The 21,243-nt window shown below is 41.8% G+C and overlaps 1 protein-coding gene across 23 annotated transcripts in view; it reads left to right on the forward strand.

Moving 5' to 3' along the window:
• Window positions 1–21,243, forward strand: part of SIPA1L1 (signal induced proliferation associated 1 like 1) — a 356,060-nt gene that overhangs the window by 228,500 nt on the left and 106,317 nt on the right. For all 23 annotated transcript variants that reach the window (XR_004968051.1, XR_004968054.1, XR_004968055.1 and 20 more), the window contains 2 exons: window positions 4,386–4,516; window positions 8,379–8,567. Coding sequence is in view for 20 of the 23 variants with exons in the window: in XM_036311654.1 (XP_036167547.1) it covers window positions 4,386–4,516; window positions 8,379–8,567 (320 nt within the window). In the remaining 3 variants the exon portion in view is untranslated. The remainder of the gene's footprint in view (window positions 1–4,385; window positions 4,517–8,378; window positions 8,568–21,243) is intronic.

The raw sequence follows: 21,243 nt of genomic DNA on the forward strand, positions 1-21,243 counted from the left end.
TTTAGTTAAAGAAAAAAAATCTGAGTCATTTGTCTTGAGATCAAAGTTTAAGGACTTGAAAATTCAATCTAAGGTGACTGCTGAACCAGCCTCCTCTGCACTACATTAGGATTTTGAATGAAATCAAGTGTTTGTGTGTCTGTTAGGAGCAAACAGAGAGTGGACAAAAACAAAACAAGGGTTACTGTAAGAATAATACTTACTCAAGTTGAAAGACTTTTTGAATAAGCAGAGTCTAATCATGATAGTAGTGAATTTAACACAGGAAACCAGCCCAGAATCTTCTTCTACACCAATGAAACTGAAGTAGTTGAAGACCAATGGAAATGCTTTTTGGATATAATAGCTAGAGTCCTCTTTTAGTAAAAAAGGATGGATGTTTCTGCACAAACACACATAAGTTTTGAAAGCTCTTCCCAGAGTTATCAAACCAGAGATGAGTGTGTTTAAAGATAGATTCTGAAGAAAGTGTTAGAAAGTTAGTGTATAATTATCTCATCACCATTCCCCCAACTCAGAAATGTACTTCCTAAGCAGCTGGGGAAAATTGCACAAAAAAAGTCAGTGTTGATGATGACACATACACAAAAAAAACATTTAAATGATCTTTAATTTTTTGTTTTTTTTAAAATGAACAGTTGTCATTTTTATGTAGAGTTTAGTTTCATTTTAAGATAACACTTATTTTATCTGATAATTTATACTAAGATGATTGTGTTTAATATTTATATTTTTATAAATTTACATTTTTGTGTTGTAACATTTTTAAATTTTTGTATTTGAAATGTGTTAAATATTTGGTTTTCACTAGTTTGTATTTTTATGAATTTTAACACTTTGAAATAAAGTATTAGTTTTAATATACCAAGTAAACACTTTCATTGTGCTCAAGTACTCAATCACTCTTTTAGAGGATGTCTAAGTAATATTTCAGATTAGACATGGACGATGAGAGGACTTGGTCAAATAAAGAGTTGTGGGAAGAATGTTTGGGTAGAATTTTTTAGGTGAGAAAGGGCAGAGTGAGTTTGAACAACAGAGAAGTTCCGTGTCAGAGGTCCTCTGTTGAGAGGATGATGGAAAGGTCTAAGTTGAAATGAGTGGTAGGCTGGTGACAGGTTGGGAGGGCTTTGGGAAGCCATGAGAGTATGCAAGGGCCCTTGGGAAACCCTGGGAAGGATTTTAAACTTAGTAGTGATGGTCAGATTTGCATTCTACAAGGGTCATCTGGTTGCTATTTAAACTAATTGGATAAAAGCAAACCAGTTAGAGGATTTACAAACATCCAGGCAAATGGTGATGGGGAAGTCAGTGGCCAAGGGGTGGAGACAAAGTAGATAGATTTAAGAGAGCTGTAGGAACTTCAGTTTGCAGGCATGACACGGAATCTGGCATGAGCAACGAGGTGAATGTAGTAGCAGTCGGTAAAAATCAGGCTGCAGGGAGAGCTTCGTAGGTTTGGTGGAAGGTGATGGGTTCACTTTTGCAGATGTCCACAGGATGGACAAACAGAGTTCCACTAGGGAGATGTAGAGATTGAGGGCTCAGAGAGGTCTGGAGTGAGCATGTAGACTTTTGATCATAAGCAGCATTGAGATGGCAGTTGAAGTTCTGAGAGTGAATACTCAGGATGAGAAGAGGAAGGGAAACTGAGCAATAGCCAGAGTGATAGAAGGAAAGTCAGGATAGAGTGCTGTCACAGAGCCAGGAAGAGCGTTTCTAGAAAAAAAAAAAAATGAAATGATCCACTGTGGCAAATGTTAGGGAGAGTTTGAGCGAGATAAGGACCCAACCTATCTATTTGTTTTTAACTTTAAGGCTATCATTGGTTACTGCAGTGGAAGGCAGATTATAGTAATTCTAAGGTGAGGAATTAGGCAGCCCTTTCAAGAATTCCTGAAGGAGGATAAAAGTGTTGCCGGTGTGTTATATTTAAAGATAAAGAAGACTTGAGCTTGATCAAGTGATGATGGAAATCAGTGAATAGAGAGGGAGAAGTCAAAGGTCAAGGGAGGGTAGTCAAGGCATCAGAGCCCCTGGGAAGGTGGACTGGGTGGAGGTCAGCATTTAGGGTGAGATTGAGTTCTGGGTTGTAAAGAGAAGGAAGCAAAGGTCTGGATCCAGGTAAGTTTGCAAGTAGGATGGAAAATGAGGACATTTGCTTCTGAAGGGGCTTCTTTGTTTTCTCTGTGATTTAGACAGCATTAGCATTTGCTGGGATTGGGGAGAAAGCAGGTGCGGGAAGGTTGAAGGAGAACGGAGAATGTTTGAAATATCTGCTCTGGAGAAGGGGAGCTGGTCAGGGACAGCTTGGGAATGAGTTGAAGTTGCTGAAAAAGAATTGGCCATGGCCTGAGATACATATTTATGAATTTCCCTGCAGCACAGGCAGCAGTCTCACCTGCACTTTCTGAGATGTGTTGGGTGTGATTAAGAAGTCCTAGAGAGTTGGGTTTCAGTTGAATCCCAGACATGCAAGAAGCAGAATGTAATGGATATGTCTCACACTCATCTTGATCCCTCCACTGTCGTTCTGTGCTGCAGTATTAAATTATCTTCTTGCCCGGCTGGTGTGGCTCAGTAGTTGAGCGTCAGTCCATGAGCCAACAGGTCGCCTGGTCAGGACACAAGCCTGGGTTGTGGGCTCGATCCCCAGTAGGGGTGCGTGGGAGAGGCAGCCGATGGATGATTCTCTCATCATTGATGTTTCTCTCTTTCCCTCCCTCCTCTCGTTATCTCTCTCTCTAAAATCAGTAAAAAAACCTTTTTTTTTAAAATTACCGTCTGAAGTTACTGAAGTGTGAATGGCCCCGGACTGCTGTCTGTTATTCTTTAAGTTCTTGTCTGCTTTCTTATACTATTTCAGCCTTCTCCCTTTCTGTTTTCTTCCTTGTTGTCAGTTGTTCCATCACATTGCTGTCTGCATGCAAGTCTGTATCAGCCCTACACTCTGGACTTTGTCAGCATCTGGAATTATCACACCTCTGGGCTTGAAGACCAGACAGCCAACCTTATTAAAATTATGTGCAAAGTAAGAGTAAATCACCCCTGAGTGTAATTCTCACAGCTGTGCTTTGAGGGTGTACCTGAGTGTTTGTAAATAGATTTTGTGACATTTATTGGGTTGTTTCTCAGTTGTATATGAGATGTTTGTTCCTGTATTTCCACGTGCTTTTCTTTTTTGAATCTCCATAGATTATGATAACCTTCTTAAAGAGCCCTCAATATTTATGATTATATCTTTTATAGTTGATCTTTAGTACTTGCAAAGTATTTTCATATGTATTACCTAAATTTTAAAACTACAGATTCGATATTTTATGCTGTAATTTCTAATTCTCAGGGATTTTGTATGGGAATAATGTGTATTTTCAAATGTTATGCATTTTGTATGAGAATAACATACCATGTCATAACTCATATAGTCATGTCACATGTAAATGATACAGAATGGTGTAAAGTAAGTGTTTTGGAAGTTTGAAAAATGGGTTATTTACTCCAGCTTTTCATATATTTCTGTGTTTTATGGACTTCCTCATTTGTGAACATCTCATATATGTATCAATTTTTAAAATTTTAAAAGAAGTGTATGCACACATACACAGGTGTATAGTAAAAATCACTTTTAAAAATTTTATGTAAATTTATTTAATTTTGATCCTGACCTTTGTTTTTGTCAGGAGGAAGGTAAATCAGTCATAAGGAGACTTCCCCCAAGGTTCTGCTAATGTTTGGGGTCTTGAAGAGAATTCTCTGAATCATAATAAGTCACCTGGCCACACAGGTTACCTAGGAGAGGCCCGTTGTCCCAGAGCACACATGCCCTCCGGGTCCAGTGGCCTCGTGGGATGCATTGGTGCTCACTATATGGAAAAGCCATTGGTGAGGCCCAGTGCTTTGGGACGGAGCTGTTTTCTCCGAGCATCTTTGCCATCGTGCCTGGGCTCCCTGGGACCAGAGTGCTGCTCAGTGATGCACAGCCTTCTTGCTCCAATCCAGGGAAATGTTTTTTCAATCTTGGGGGAGTCCCTCTGTCTTCAAACTCTGTTTTCAATAGACTTGGGGGATTTTTGTTTGTTTTGTTTTTAAAGAAAAACTGAATATCTCAGACACAAACTTTCCCTTCGGCAAGGAAGAACACACAGTGTAGCCTATTTAAATGGTAGAAGTGGGGAGAAAAAGCAAAGAAACTCAACAGGCCACCTCTCTTCAGTGTTACCTGCTCTAAAACTATACCTGTGTAGCCAAGGCCTTGTTTTTATAACACATCGAAGAATATTGATGTTTGTTCAGTGTGTTTGCATTTTATTGATATAAAGTAATTTCTGAGTGATCTAAATGTCCAGCACAACATCACATTTTAATTTTGTTTTGTCTTATTTAAGAACACTGGAACTATTTTGGGGCTGATGAGAATCTTGGTCCAGTGGCTGTGAGCATTCGAAGGGAAAAACCAGAAGAAATGAAAGAAAATGGATCTCCTTACAACTACCGAATAATATTTAGAACTAGTGAGGTAAGTTGTGAATGAGAAAGGTGAGGCTTAATGGAAGTGAGAAAAAAAGGATAGTGGTAGCAGTAGCAAAGCAATTAAATTTGATATCACCTGATCACAAATGTCTCTGAAAGACACAAAGCCCCCTTTCATTCATTCTGGTGGCGATAGGGGTGGACAGAATGGTTAGAGCTAGAGCCTTTCTTTCCACTGAGCTCTGGATAGATGCAATAAATGAATGGAAGTTTTGATTCAGAGAAAGATATGTCCATTGCGTGGGGCCCAAGAAATTGGAACCCTCAGAATCCCAAATGGGATATCGCCTGTCCTGCCGTGGTAGCCAGAAAGTGCCGAGCCAGTGGAGGAGCTGGGGCGCTCACACATGGAAGCGCGTCACCTAGGACTCAACACACTCCTCCAAACGAATGCTTAGGGTGCTTCTTGACTCAAGGGAGGGGAAAAGACTTTCCTCCTCCTCCTTTCACTTCGCTATCTTTTGGACCTATTCTCTGAGGCCTAGAACATGCACTATTGGAACCAGAGGCTGTGTGGGTGAAACAGGCCGCTGGAGCAACTTAGGAATCTAAGGACACGTAATATGTCAGTTTTTATTTTTTAATGAAATCCAGGTTCAAAAAAGAAAAGGAAAAATAAAACTAGCCAGCAAAGCATTTCTTAAAAAGCCAAGAGCAAATTTGGGATTATGAAGTTCTGTCATGTTTCTAAACATAAATTACTGTGCCAGTTATCCATTTATTACCTCTGAGCACTTAGGATCATTGTTATACACTAATGCCTGATACCCCCTTGAGGTATCTAGAAAATAATAATTTTGAAACTAGTTAAAATAGAGCATTTGGCTTTACTTCTCCCATTGAATTTCAGAGGTTGGCCTCACTTAGTCATTGTTCCTAAGCTCAAACTCTGGGGAAATTAAAAATAAGGTTTTTAAAGGCATGCCTTTAATATCTTAATGTGTATATATAGCAGCCAGAGTGAAATGAAGATTTACATGCTCCAGTGTACTTTTCTCCATGCCAAAGCTAATTGTAAGCATGTAAATCCTTCTGTTGACATGAAAAACAGAGAACACACTGTGTTTTTGAAGTTGGTTGAAGGTAGTTGGTCGTTTCCAGCTTCTCAGATCCACCAGATTCCTATGAGCCGCAGTTAGCTTACACCCAAGTATTTCTTTTTCTCCTCCCAAGGCCGCTCTGATTTAAGGCCTCTATCTTAATATTCCTTTTCTGCTTTTAACCCATTTAAAATTTTTCTTCTTGCCACTGTCCTATCATCCTTCAGGCCAGAAGTTGACGTTTTCTAAATCAGCACTCTCGCAGTGGTTCTCAACCTTCCTAATGCCGCGACCCTTTAATACAGTTCCTCATGTTGTGGTGACCCCCAACCATAAAATTATTTTCGTTGCTACTCCATAACTGTAATTTACTACTGTTATGAATCGTAATGTAAACATCTGATATGCTATATGTGTTTTCCAATGGTCGCGACCCACCGCTGCTAGAGCCTGTCACTGATTTCCATGAGTGTACCTGTCAGCTTGCCTGGCCAGCACCCCACACCTAGCCCCAGCCCCTCTCTCCAAGGTTACTCCTGTCCTATAGCAAGGTGACCCCTTAGCTGGGATGGGTGACCCACACTGACTCTTCCTTCCCACCTCCGTTCTTTCCTCTCTTGCCACCTTGGCCTGGAGTGCTGCACCTACACCTCCCTCCGGGTCCCTGGTCTTATAGTCTGTCCTTTTCCTGCTGACCCATGAGAGTGCATTAGGTCTCTTGCATCCATTTCCCTAGCTTTTGATTGAAACATCCAAGTCAAATGTTGTTCATGGTTCAAAAAGTCATTACCACTTGTTTTCATGTTCAAATTAATGTCTGGCAGATGACAGCTCCATTATTCTAGTTGTTCAGGCCAGAAACCTTGAAGCTGCACTTGATTCTTTTTTTTTCCTCCATCCACCCCCCTCCCAAATCTTCTTCCTCTTGACACCCCCAAGTATAAGCAGAATTTGTTAACTTTTTCTTCAAAATATGTCTAGGATTCAACCACTTTTCCCATCTACTGCCTGGATCTGGGCCAGGGCCAAGCCACCACCATCTCTCCCTGACAACTGTCTTCCAGCTTCGGCCCAGCAGGGATCCTTTTGAAATGTAATCCAGATATTGTCAATCCTCAGTTCAGAGTCCTAGACTGGTTTCTCATCTGCCTCTGAGTACAAGCCAGTCTCCTTAGTAGCCTAGGAGATGGGCACATCTGCTCAGGACCTCATGCCCGACTCCCCTCATTAGTCTGTCCTGGCCACACTGGCCTCCCCCTCTGGGGCAGTCTCAGGGCACCTCCACCATGGGTCTTGGATGCTCTCTATTCGTCTGCGGTGTGATAGTCTTCTCCAGGCATGCTGTTGGCCAGAGCGCTCTCATTTCCTTCTGGCCTTTGCTCATAAATCACAGGGGGCTTCATCTAAAATTTCATATCCAATTTCAGGTTTTATTTTTTCATGAAAATTTAACACTGTCTCACATATTGTTCTTATTTTTTTCTTTTTCTGTCTCAGTGAGGATGGAACTTTTATCTGAATTGTTCTTTACTACACACGTAATACCCAAAGTAGTACTTTCGATCCCCCACCGCCCTCCCTCCTTCTCTTTCTTCCTCCTTCCCTCCCTCTACCTTCCCTTTCTCTTTTCCTTCTTTCCTGCCTCCCTTTATCCCTTCCTTCCCCTTTCTGATGCTTATTTGTCACTAGCTTTTGTGTAATTTTTTCTATCCAATAAAAATAATCCTTAAATGTGGATTCATTGTAATATCTTTATGAGCCTCTTCACAGAAATAAACTAACAAAAGAACTTTGATAGAAATGCTCTAGATGTCAGTTTCAGGCAATAGCTCCTGACTTTGTGAGACAGGCATCTCTATATATAAAACCCTAAGTGATTGGAATGACCAGTCGCTATGACGTGCACTGCGGGGGCTGGGGCTGGCCAGCCAACCTGCCGTGGCCCCTCCTCCTGGCTTGCCCTGTCCCCGATCAGCCCCCTCCACCCCGATTGGTAGTGGGGCCAGCCAGCCAACCTGCTGCTGTTCCCTTCCCCTGGCAGGCCCACCCAGATCAGCCCCAATTGGGGCAGGACCAGCCGGACCCCCCCCCACCACCACCACCAGTGCACGAATTTGTGCACCAGTCTCTAGTATGTAATAAAGTAAGACTTAGTTTTCGTGTAGGGACTTCTCATGCTATTAATTTCTCATGTTAATAAATACATCAAGAATAAAGAACATGATGCCATGGCCAGTGTGGCTCAGTTGGTTGAGTGTTGTCCCATGCATCAAAAGGTTGCTGGTTCAATTCTTAGTCATGGCACAAACCCAGGTTGCAGTTCAATTCCCAGTTGGGGTACATATGGGAGGAAACCAATTGATGTTTTTCACATTAATGTTTCTCTCTCTCTCTCTCTCTATATATATCTCTATCTCTATCTCTATCTCTATCTCTCTATCTCTATCTCTCTCTCTCTCTCTCTCCCCCCTTTCCTGCCCTTTCCCTCTCCCCCCCTCTTCTCTCTCTCTCAAAACATCAATTAAAACATAATAAAAAATCAATTATAAAAAAAAGAACATGGTCATGCCAGTCCAGTTGGTTTTAGTAAATAGCATCAAGATGATAGGAATACAAACAGATTTCTCTTTCATTTTAGTAGAAAGCATCCTTGCTTAACATACATTTTTAAAAACTTGCATGTATTTATAAGCATGACAGTGTGTTCATGAATAAAATCTTATGGCATGTGCATGTTTTTAAGCCCAGGAACTTACGAGGACTCTCTCCTTTCTGGAAGTTGTTAACAGAAGCGGCCCTCTCTTTCAGCTCATGACACTGAGAGGTTCGGTCCTGGAGGATGCCATACCCTCAACAGCAAAGCACTCGACAGCCCGGGGGCTGCCCCTGAAAGAAGTGCTGGAGCACGTGATCCCGGAGCTCAATATCCAGTGCCTGCGGCTGGCCTTCAACACTCCCAAAGTCACAGAGCAGCTCATGAAACTGGATGAACAAGGGGTGAGTGTGGCTTGGAGAACATTCTTCAGGCTCAGGTTTCCTTTAGGCTTCCAGAGCATAGACCTTCATAGTTCTTTTTTTGACAAGGAAAACTGATGCCATTTATTGTGAAGAGTATTTTCTTTGCAATTACTCATTTTCTTTTTTCTTGGCTTTCTGAACTCTGAACATTTCTCATCTGATGAAATTCTCCATGTCAGCATTGATGGATATGATATTTGAACTCTGTGCAACTCTTGGTAATCTTCCACAAATGTGGTGGATTTTTGAAGTACTCTAGTAGTAGAAATAACAGTAAAATAATGATAACTAACACTAATGAACCCATTCACCAGGCTCTATTTTAAGTAAATTAAATATGTTATCCCATTTACTCTCCCAACCCTATGAGAATGGGACCGTTACTATCCGTTTTAGAGACAAGGAATCTGAGGCACAGAGATTAAGTAGTAAGTTCAAGTTCACACAGTTAATAAGTTCAAAGCCTGTACTGTTAGCTGGTACAACACACTTGAAACTTTCTAAATTCTACATTAGGACAGATTATCTATATATATAAAAGCCTAAGCGATAGAACGACTGAATGACCGGTCGCTTTGACGTGCACTGACCACCAGGGGGCAGACGCTCAACGCAGGAGCTGCCCCCTGGTGGTCAGTGCGCTCCCACAGCCAGCCTCCCTCGGTCCCTCCCTCCAGCCAACCTCCCACAGCCCCCATGGGGCCCTATCACCGACCAGGCCGAGGGATCCCACCCATGCACAGATTCGTGCATTGGGCCTCTAGTATTATATAAAGGAGGTATTTATTGCCATTTTCCCTTTGTTTTAACCACATTAAGTAAAAAATGGGTGCCCCACTTGTATAAATTTTATGAGTTCTCTGGCACTTATGCCTCTCTTTGTGATTACAAATGTTGGACTAGAGGTGGGGCTGATTTGTGATGAGCACTCTTTAGTACCATCAATACAGGAAAGATAACACTATAATGAGTTTAATTTAAAGCTAAATTTATTTCATTCACAAACTATCCATTCTGAAATTATGAACTTCTTAATCCTGGTGGAGGGGTATTAAAATATACTTTACTTCATAAATTATTGGTAATAATATGTGTTAGTTGTTTTCTTTAATGCCTTTCTGGCATAATTAAAATTTGGTAATTTAAGTGAGTCTTCCAGTTTTATTTTGAAAATTTTACTAAGTAGTGGAGTCTAGGAATTTAAAACATGCTATTTAATACAAGCAGCAATTTAGCTGGACCAAGGGGCATCTCCACTTAGCCTCTGTCATTTCATTTATATCTTCATAGCTTTCAATGCCAGAATTATACTGTTAAAAAACAGACACATACTTAGGCATTTTGTCTGGGGAGTCATTTTTTTGGGTAGGAAATCTCATTAACGCCTTGGAATCATTTTGAGAAACAGGTTATTTGGGCACCTTTACAAATACAGATTTTAAAACAAATGCTTATAAGTGCAGTAGATTATGCATTGGAGTCATTGCAAAGCACTTTGGGTTTCCATCTATGTCATCACTTCTTAAAATGTCATGCTTTGTACATCTTTGCATTTGAAAAGATTCATGGTGTAATACCGAGAAACTGGACTCACTAAAAGGTAATTCTAAATCTCCTTTTAAATTTTATTTAAGTGATTCCTTTAATGTTTTTTCTAAACGGCTTACATAATTATGCTTGGAAGGAGAAAACTATTTGTTTGGTATATTGTGGTATTGTGCCTTTCAGAACTTTGGTGCCTCAATTTCTCATTTTACCACTTTTAAAAGCTGAAATGAACAGAAGAACAAATGAAAATTGTATCTATAAAATATGAAAGAAAGCATTTCACAGAAATATAAAAATTTGTTTTTATTTGTCTAGACCAGCCGTGGGCAAACTACGGCCCGTGGGCCGGATCCGGCCCCTTCGGCTGTTCTATCCGGCCTGCGGAGCCGAAAGAGCGGAGGGTTCTCTTGCTCTCCCCTCCGCTCCTTCACCAGCAGCAGTGTTAACATGTATTAGCTCACACAAACACTCCATCCATGCTTTTGTTCCGGCCCTCCGGTCCAGTTTAAGAACCCATTGTGGCCCTCGAGTCAAAAAGTTTGCCCACCCCTGGTCTAGACTCTGATATGTATGTTGGAACTGACATAGGCATTTTAATTCCTGAAGTTTTAGAAATGAACATACACCTTGTGATTTACTCAAGCTCTCACATTCTCCTTCTTGAAGACTTTCTGGGCCCTTCACTATGTACTGATGTCCACCTCCATTCTCATATAATGGGCAGTAAGAAAATGAAACTGACCTGCCAATGATTTCACACTGCCAAGAATTTAGAACAGGTTGTGACTCCGAAAATTTGGTTCCAGTCTGGATTTAGTTTATCCATCATCATCCTAGGTCTTCACTTAATTAGACAACTTAGAGTATCTCTTATGATGAAAGCAAATACCTGAATATATGTTTACTTACATGGTTCTAAGCCCTTCACCGGCATCATCTGATTTCGTCCTTAGGACCCTGTGTGGTGGGTTCCGGTTATTGGCCTTTTTTATACTTGGCAGGATTGAGACTTTGAGCAGTTCCCAAGGCCATTTTACCTTAGCAGTCCTGAGCACTGGATACCGGTTTGCCTAATACTACCTTTTGTTTTTTAAAGATTTGCAACTTTTCATATACTTTTGTGTATCTTGAATTTTTTTTTTATCCTCAGAGCTATATTGTGAAATATCAGGAATTTCATGTCTATTCAAGCCAACTCTCAGTTACTTTTGGATTTGTTGTTTTTCTTCATCAGTCATTTAAAAAACACCTTGATCTCATCTACTCTGTGCGAGGAGAATGTGAGGTCGTCGGGCCAGGCCCTGTTTGAATTCACACGTATGAAGCACTTAGTACAGTGCCAGATGTGGTGAACATTGAAGAAATAGTAGCTGTGATTGATAATGATAAAATGATAACTTGTTAGTAGCCTTTTACATAGATTATCTCATTTAATCTTGGTAAGTATCCTATGAGAGAGCTGCTCTTAGAGGTAGTAGGATGTATTATGCTTACTTTCACAAGTAAGCGTAACTGCTTCAAATCCAGTAAATGCTTATTGAACAACCACTCTTTGAAGATTATTAAATACTGTAGAGAATAAATAGGCTGGTAAGACACTCCTTAACCATGGAGGAGAAAAGGTCATAAGTTACTGTAATGGAAGTTAGGTCTAATATAATGAGTATAATAAAAGAATTGCCAATGAAGAGCAATGGAGGTGCAAACCAATGGGGCCAAGTCAGGATTGATCAGATGGATCAGGATGAGGAGCCCTTGGAAGGAAAGAGGATTTCATCAGGCCAGGGAACAAGCAGGACAGGGGCCTAGACTCAGAACAATAAGAACACAGCTTAGAGAGACAAAGGGCGGCAAGCAGTCCAGCTGAGCAGGAGTGTGAGGCACATACAAGAGAAAAGTAAAAATAGGTATTTTTATTGAGCAGTGATTAAGGCAGGCAACTAGATGAACAATTTACATGGATTCTTTTAATTACTACTCAGCAGCTTTGCTGTAGGTGCTATTATAGTCCTTGTTTTACAGACTGAAGCGCTGAGGCACAAAGAGGTTGAAAGACTCCCAGATCACAATTAGGATCTGGTGGAGGCATTGGACCTGGAGAGCCCACACTCTTCACCCATCACCCGTGAGAGAGAGAAGAACTGGACAGCTGGCTCCATGCTTTACTGCTCCAGGCTTTAATGCCCAATATTAAGTATAACATGCTGAACCCAGATGAAACCGGAGCAGAGCTTAAAAATACTTAAAGTACAGTTGCCAGTTTGCAGTAGAGAAAACGGTTAGTCCTGTTTTCATTAGGATATGTCAAGTTTTATGTACACAGTAGTTATTTTACCTAAATGAGTACCTATACTATTTTTCTAGGTATTTATTAAAGATGCAAAGAAATGAAAATATTTATTGAGTTCTCTTTTCTTTAAAAAGTTAACCTTCAACTTATTGAAATTAAAGGGGAAAAGTATCTAATTAGGTCTGCAATATATATCTCAAGAATAGATGTAAGGAAAGAAGCAGTGTTTGTTTGGTTGATAATGAATATCACTCATCCTTTGATTAAGGACAGTGGGTAACATTATTTGCTGACTTAACCAAATCATTGCCCTGTTGCATTATTTTATTGAGGACAAATGTATTCGAACCAGCCACTTTCTTCTTTGATGTAGGCAGCTGAATTTAAACAAAGAATCATAGGGAAAACACTTTTCCAAACCCATTTTCTATGAATGAAGCTTTGGCAAAATAATTACCCTTCCTGAAATTTTAATCTTTTCTTAGATTATGATATCAGCTAATGCATGATTAAAGTTCCCGGGGCCACCAGATTGGTTCTAGACAACTCAGCATATATACATTGTCAGGAAGGAAATAGCCATGATAGTCATCAGGTGAGGGGAAGAAGCAGCCGCACTTGGAGCTCTGTCTTGTCTGTTCACAAGTAGTGTTTGCTCTGCACCAGCTCATCCATGCTCTTTCCCCAGCCGAGGCTGGGTTGGATGACTGTGAAGTCCTTTTCAGTGCTAAGTAAGGTCCCGTGGTTTTCATGACTGATAACATAGCATTTGGAAGTCTTTGGCTGTGGTAGGGCTGCAGTTTGCAGGGATGGAGCTAAGCATGGCTAGTAAGACATGCAGTAAGGATTTTTTGGTTCACAGTCCAAAAAGGACAGAACAATTGATTGCAGATATTTCAGTCTTCTTATTTTTATATCGTGGATTGTGTTTTAAATTCAGCTTTAAAATAAAAAGTTAAACTAGTTTTCTTTCCTACAGGACTCAGCTAGCTATTATCTTCAAATGATCCAAAAATTAAAGTAATTGTGTTTATGTCAGGGGATCCCAGTTCTACCTTGTTCGTATCTCCTTTCCTCCTTCATAGTTACCAAGTTTTGTTTTATTTTTATCTTATTTATGTATTGCTATGTTTCTTTATACAGATATCAACAAATATGCGTATGTAGCTTATTTCCCCATTTTCTTATACAAAATAATAGAGGCCCGGTGCACAAAATTTGTGCAAGGGCCCCAGCTTCGTCTGGAAGGTCATTCTGTTGTTCGGTCTAATTAGCATATTAGTAGTAGCTCTTTATTATATAGGATAGCATGCTGTACATGTTGGGTTTTTTACTTAGCAATATATTTTGGAAATCTATGTCAGTACATGGATTGCTTTCCGACTGTTTTTACTGTTACATAATATTCTGTCATATTGCTGTATCATAGTTTATTTCATCACTTTCCCTACTGATGGGCATTTGGATTGATTACATTTTTTTCTTATTACAAACAGCGCTGCAGTGAAGAGTCTTTCTCTGTATAATTGAAATTCATCTCAATCTCAAGTTAAAACAGGTGCCTTTATTATCAGTTTAATACCCAATATGAAGCTTTATACTTTTGTGAGAAACTTTGCACCACCTAGCATTAGAGAAGATGGAGAAGATTATTGTGTGTATAGAATATTTCCTATACATTATGCCACAGATAAAAATAGATTAGAATATGTCTATGCGAATATATATATAAATAATTTTGACAGCCTCTCTGTCAGATTTTTTAAATAACTTTTCTACCCAATATCCATATGCCATTTTAAAAAATAAGTTATTTTTCTCAGTAATGTCCAATGAGGATATATATTCTAACTAGCATTTTCTGTTCCCAACACTGAATTTTTTCAGTCTTGTGACTTTTTTTAAGAGGACAGTATAGTGATGAATATTTAGAAAGTAGTTAAGAGAGTTATGTTTATGAAGAACAAACCAAAATAAATGCTACCAGTGTGAACCATGAGGATTTTTAAAACATGACCAAGGTCTTCATGTACAGTACTGGCATATAGCTTGTCGCAGATTAGCCCACCCACTGAGAATAATCAGAAACACTAGACAAAATATTCTTTAAAAATAAATTTGGCCCTAGCTGGTTTAGCTCAGTGGATAGAGCATCAGCCTGTGAACTGAAGGGTCCTGGGTTCGATTCCGGTCAAGGGCACTTCTTGCCTCAATATGCAGGAGGCAGCCGATCAATGATTTAAATAAATCAATTTGGATTTTATTTCTGGAAATAGGGAGTAGATACATTTTTCCATTCTTCCTGCTACATATAGGTAAACACCTTGTACATTGCAATGTACAAAGTAAATCTGAAAAGTCAGCACAGTAAGGCTAAATAAATAAATAAATAAGTGGCATGTAGATAAAGAAAAGGGAAAAAATAAAACTCCCAATTTCAGACAACATGATAGTCTATGTACAAAACTCCAAGGAATCTACAAAAACTTCCTAGAACTAGGAGGTGTGTTCAGCAAGGTTATATGATTCAATGTCAACTCACACAGTTAGAATTCTCTTAATGAACATGTGAAAACTGCAAATAAAATATAATACCATTTATAATCCTTCAGCAAAACATGAAATGCTTGCATATATATCTAACAAAATACAATAGGACTTGTTTGCTGAAAACTGATGAAAGGAATCAAAGAAAATATACCATATTCATGGTTTCTAAGACTCAACATGTTAATGATGTCCATTCTCCCCTAAATTATACAGTTTAACACAATTAGTATCAAAATTCCAGCAAGATTTTTTGTAATTATAGACAAGATTATTCTGAACTTTTTTTTTTTTTTTAAATATACTTTATTGATTTTTTCACGGAGAGGAAGGGAGAGAGACAGAGAGTTAGAAACATCTACAGAGAGTTAGAAACATCGATGGGAGAGAAACATCGATCAGCCGCCTCCTGCACATCTCCCACTGGGGATGTGCCCGCAGCCCAGGTACAACATGCCCCCGACCGGAATCGAACCTGGGACCCCTCAGTCCGCAGGCCGACGCTCTATCCACTGAGCCAAACCGGTTTCGGCGATTATTCTGAACTTTTAATGGAATGGCAAAGGAACTAGAACAGCTAAAAAAAATTTTAAAAAAGAATAAAGTAGGAGAGATTATTCCACCTTATTTCACAATTTTGTATACAGTAATAAAAGCTGTCTTATTATTTATTGGAAGGATAGACACAGGATCAATAAAACAGAATAGAAAAACCAGAAACAGCTCCACATAAGTATATCCAACTGATTTTTTAAAAGGAGTGAAAACAAGAAGGCTTTCAAACAAAGGTGCTGGGACAATTAGATAGCCATAGACAAAATAATGAACTTGACCTAAACCTTATACATTATACAAAAATTTATTCAAATGGATCATTGATTGAAATATAAAACTATAAAAAATTTTTATAAAAACAGAAAATCTTTGGGCCCTAGGGTGTGGTGAACAGTTCTTAAATACAATACCACAAACTTTATTCAGAAAAGAAATAATTGAGAAACTGGAGTTCATCAAAATGAAAAACATCCTGCAGCACTTCTTTTCCTTGGACGTTTGCTGATTTGTATGAGACTTGGGGCTGCAGATAAAAAGCTAGATGACAGATCAACTTTCATTGATTTCATGGCGGCGGCAGAAGTACAAAATAGAGCCCAAGTGTCACTGGAGAACTTGATCTGTTAAACAATCAAATTAAAATCCTAGAACTGAAGAAAATAACCAAAAGTTAAAATCTCAGTAGATGGGTTTAAAAGCATATTCGACCTTAAAGCATTATTTGGGAATACAATCAGAATTTGAAGAATTACTTATAGGATAATTTTCAAAACTGATGAAAGACATGATTTAAGGTAGAATCAAGGAGCTCTGCTTGCCCTAAGCCCGGTAAGTGCAACAAAAATCAGACCTAAGCCTGATAGTAAAAAATAATATTGCTGAAAATAAACAAATTTTTTAAATAGCCTAAGGAAAAAAAATACCTTCAAAAAAGAACAGTGAGACAGGCAATTGGCTTTTCAAATTAACATTTGCTGGCTATGAAGCATGAAGAAAAGGTGGAAGTCAGAAGATTTATCAAGAATGCTGAAAGAACAACTGACACAGTAAATTTTACCCAACAAAAATGCTCTTTTGAAATGTAGGCAAAACTAATTTACAATGGGAAAACATAGAACAGTGGTTGTTGGAGACTTTTATTAATTCAGGGATACACTGCAAATGGAAACCAGGGAACTTTTGGGGTGATGGAAATGTCTGTACCTCGATTGTAGTGGAGGTTTATTAGGACTCATTTAATTGGATGCAGTTTACTGTTCAGAAATTATATACAAACTAGAGGCCTGGTGCACAAATTTGTGCACTCGGTGGGGAGGGGGGGTCCCTCAGCCCGGCCTGTGCCCTCTCGCAGTCTGGGACCCCTCGGGAGATAACGACCTGCTGGCTTAGGCCTGCTCCCAGGTGGCAGAGGGCAGGCCCAATCCCTAGGTGCAGCCCCTGGTCGGGCTCAGGGTAGGGCCGATTGGGGGGTTGGGGCGCCGCCCCCTGTCACACTCAAGGCAGGGTTGATGAGGAGGTTGCGGTGCCACCCTCAGTCACGCACAGAGCAGGGCCAATCAGGGGGTTGGGGCACTGCCCCCTGTCACTCACAGAGCAGGGCCCATCAGGGGGGTTGGGGCTCCGTACCCTGTCACGCACAGAGCAGGGCCCATCAGGGGGTTGGGGAGCTCCCCCGTGTCACGCACAGAGCAGGGCCGATCAGGGGGTTGAGGAGCTCCCCCCTGTCACTCACAGAGTAGGGCCGATAGGGGAGTTGGGGCACCGCCCCCTGTCACACACAGAGCAGGGCGGATCGGGATTGGGGCGCCGCACCCTGTCACACTCAGGGCAGGGCCAATGGGGAGGTTATGGCTCTACCCCAGGGATGGGCAAACTTTTTGACTGGAGGGCCACAATGGGTTCTTAAACTGGACCGGAGGGCTGGAACAAAAGCATGGATGGAGTGTTTGTGTGAACTAATATAAATTCAAAGTAAACATCATTGCATAAAAGGGTACAGTCTTTTTTTTTTTTTTTTAGTTTTATTCATTTCAAACGGGCCGGATCCGGCCCGCGGGCCATAGTTTGCCTACGGCTGCTCTACTCCGTCACACACAGAGCAGGGCCCGTGGGGGGCGGTTGGGGCGCCACCCTCTATCACCCACAGAGCAGGGCCGATCAGGGGTTTGGGGCGCCGCCACTGTCACACTCAGGACAGGGCCGATGGGGAGGTTATGGCTCTACCCCATCACACACAGAGCAGGGCCCATGGGGGGGTTGGGGCGCCGCACCCTGTCACACACAGAGCAGGGCTGATCAGGGGCTTGGGGTGCCTTCCCCTGTCACAAACAGAGCAGGGCAGATAGGGAGGTTGTGCTCCCACCCCCCACCCCCCCCACCCCCGTCACATGCACAGCCACAGGGCGATCAGGGGATTTGGGCGCTGCCCCCTGTCACGCTGATCCCGGTGCCGGGAGGCCTCTCAGCTCCGCTGATCCCGGTGCTGGGAGGCATATTACCCTTTTACTATATAGGATAGAGGCCTGGTGCACGGGTGGGGGCCGGCTGGTTTGCCCTGAAGGGTGTCCTGGATCAGGGTGGGGGTCCCCACTGGGGTGCGTGGCCAGCCTGGATGAGGGGATGATGGCTGTTTTCAGGCTGGCGGGTGACTGAAGCTCCCAACCGCTCCTTTTTTTCTTTTTTTTTTATTCTGGGCCAGCTTTAGCTCTGAGGCTTGGCTCCAGCTCTTAGGCCTCAGCTGCTGAAAGCAGGTATCTGGTTTGTTTGGGTTCTATAATCGAAACACTGTTTTAACTCCAGCTCTGAGATCCCAGCTGGCTGAAAGCAGGTTTCTGGGGTTTTGTTTAACTTCTATATTTGTAACAGTGTTTCAGACTGCAAGCTCAGAGGCCGGCAGCAGCAGGTGGGGAACGTTGGAGTCCTCTGTCACTGAAGCAAGCAAGCCTCATGTTTGCTTCAAGCTGCCGGGCTGCCGGCCGCCATCTTGGCTGGCAGTTAATTTGCATATCGCCCTGATTAGCCAATGGGAAGGGTAGTGGAGGTTCGGCTAATTACCATGTTTCTCTTTTATTAGTGTAGATAATGTCGATTTAAAAACTGAAGGTAGCCCTTGCCAGTTTGGCTCAATGAGTAGAACTTTGGCCTGTGAATTAAAGGGTCCTGGGCTCAATTCTGGTCAAGGGCACATGCCGGGGTTGTGGGCTTGATCCCCAGTGTGGGGTGTGCAGGAGGCAGCCAATCAATGATTCTCTCTTATCATTGATGTTTCCATCTCTCCCTCTCCCTTCTGCTCTGAAATCAATAAAAATATTAAAAACACACATACACAAAACTGAAGGCAGATTTCTACTTTTGGCCAAGATTAAGAAAGAGGGACTAGATCTATGCTCCCATCTGAAACAACTTAAAAATGAGGCAGAACAATGAAACAGTGATTTTTATGGCACTGTGCCTCAGGCAATGAAGGGCAGTGATCTCTGGGAGGTGGGAAAAGAGGAAGTAGACCCTAAGCTTGCGCCAGTCTGAAGGGAGTGTCCAGGCTGCGGTGCTCACAGGGGGTGGGGGTGGGTGGGGACCCAGCTGAAGCCCAGGGGTCTCCCAGAGGTGAGACTGAGATGTGAGGCCAAGGAGGCTCGGGTTCGGGGTTCACAGAGCTGAGTATTGAAAAGCGCATGCATTTGAGGAAACTGCATGAGGCCAGAGTGAGAATCCCCCTAATGGTGGAGAAGGGCGAGTCGTCAGTCCTCCCACGTGGTTGGGAACAGTTTCTGCTCCCACCAGGCAGACGGGAAAACCTCCATTCACGACAAAGTCTCAGAATGGTTTTGCTGCAATAGTGGGGCCAAATTATCCTCAAATTAAACTCTGCTCTGGCACAACCTAACAGCACGAGCTGTAAGGATCAAACTATTTCCCAATAACCATACCCCAGAGCACAGCTCAGGCACCCTCAAGGGTGAGAGCTGCTGTACAGGAACGTACTTCATAGTGAGCGTTTGAATTCCTAGATTAAATCAGGCAATTGGGTTTGTAAGAACAGTAAGAACTGGTTTGCTCTCATGCTCTGTGCCGCCCGGTGGCCTGCCTTTGGCTGGGACACCAGGGATGAAGAGATGAGGAGGCACTGCTGGGCGATCTCTGAGAACCTGGTTATTCTCGTCTGTTTCCACCTGGAGGGGCTCCAACTTGACTTCCCCCCAGCCTTCCAGGAGCTCAGGGCGGGGTAAGTCAGATTGCAGCTCCTGTTTCTTTGGTTTGGTGTTGAAGTGCCTTTTTTATGAGAGGCAGAGCCGCGCTGTGTTGTGTTTGTTCCCAGCTGGGGGAGTCCACATCATTTGATGGGTGTTGAAAAACACTTATTTTGTTTGAGGTTCACCTTCATCTCAGACATAACCTGAGTCCTGAAATTGGGAAGAATAATTTTTCCCCACTTTATTCTTTTTCAAAATTGTTTTAGCCATTCTAGTTCCTTTGCCTTTCCATATAAATTTCAGAATAATCTTGCCCATAACAAAAATATCATCCCTTTTTACAATACAAACATTTGTTGTGTCCAGACACTTCCATCAGTGCTCCCTGCGAGCAGTTGGTACGCAAGCACGGAATTGTATAGCATGACCCTGAGATTATCCAGAGCAAAGCCCCAGTGCAGAGAGCCCCAGCCCGTTCCCAAGGTGGCTTCTGGGGCCTTCGCAGCTCTATTTTGAGCATTGCATGAAAGGATTATATATTGACATACATGAACCTATACAGATGTGTGCCTCCAAAAAAATGCTGTTTTATATAACTCATAACAATTCAAAACCCCCAAAGGACAGCTCTGACTCCATTTGCATTTGCTCTTTCTCTTGAAATGTTCCGTATTACATTTACATAACTTCTCCTTAACAACTTCTCAGATTCTGGCAGGGACATGGCTGCTAACTGAGGATTCTAGGAGCGCAGGTTCAGAGAATGCCACCCACCTTGATTTAATTGCAGCAGAAACTCGGGATACAGTCATATTGTCACCTTAGAGGATAGAGCAATTGGCACAGTTTCAAACCAGAGGAAATTTGACATTCTAACCAATTTCTTAATCCCCTTAGAGGATCCTTCCTTTCACAACCAGCACAAACCAGTTTGTTCTCCTGTCTGCAGGTGGAGTTCTGGGGACTATGAGAATCAGACCTAATAAAACAGCACATAGTCATAGATTCTTCTTCGCCAGTGATTTGAGGGAAGTTCGCTTACTTATCTGTGTTCCTCTGAACTCTTTTCTCCCCCTCTTTCTCTCTCTTTTTCTTTTTTTTATAAATGAATCCTTTTGAGTGTTGCACAGTGAAATCTTAGGCTTTATCTAAGAAGTTTTAAAAAGCCATCCCACAAATCCAATATCACCGACACTTTCTATGGAACAGGGTGACTTTTGTCTTACGTTGTTGCACGAGAAGGCTGACCGGGCAGGCACTGAGCCAAACGGCACATAACCCAACGCCGCTTCCTTTCTCTGAATCGCTTCATCTCTGATGGTTCTCCTGTGGGAGAGAGTAAGGATCTGGCTTTATTAGGGACTTCTTCTATAATAGACGCAGAGCTTACCACTACTTTGTTATTTGCTGAGACCTGATAGGGTACTCAGCTTAGTTCCCCAGCCAAGATGAAATCTCTACCTGTGGGAGTTCCCCTCTAAGCATTGGCTACAGTCAGACATTTGAAGCAGGCCGGCTGAGATAA

Source organism: Myotis myotis, unplaced genomic scaffold (genome assembly GCF_014108235.1).
Source record: "Myotis myotis isolate mMyoMyo1 unplaced genomic scaffold, mMyoMyo1.p scaffold_m19_p_1, whole genome shotgun sequence".
Taxonomy (NCBI): Eukaryota; Metazoa; Chordata; class Mammalia; order Chiroptera; family Vespertilionidae; genus Myotis; species Myotis myotis.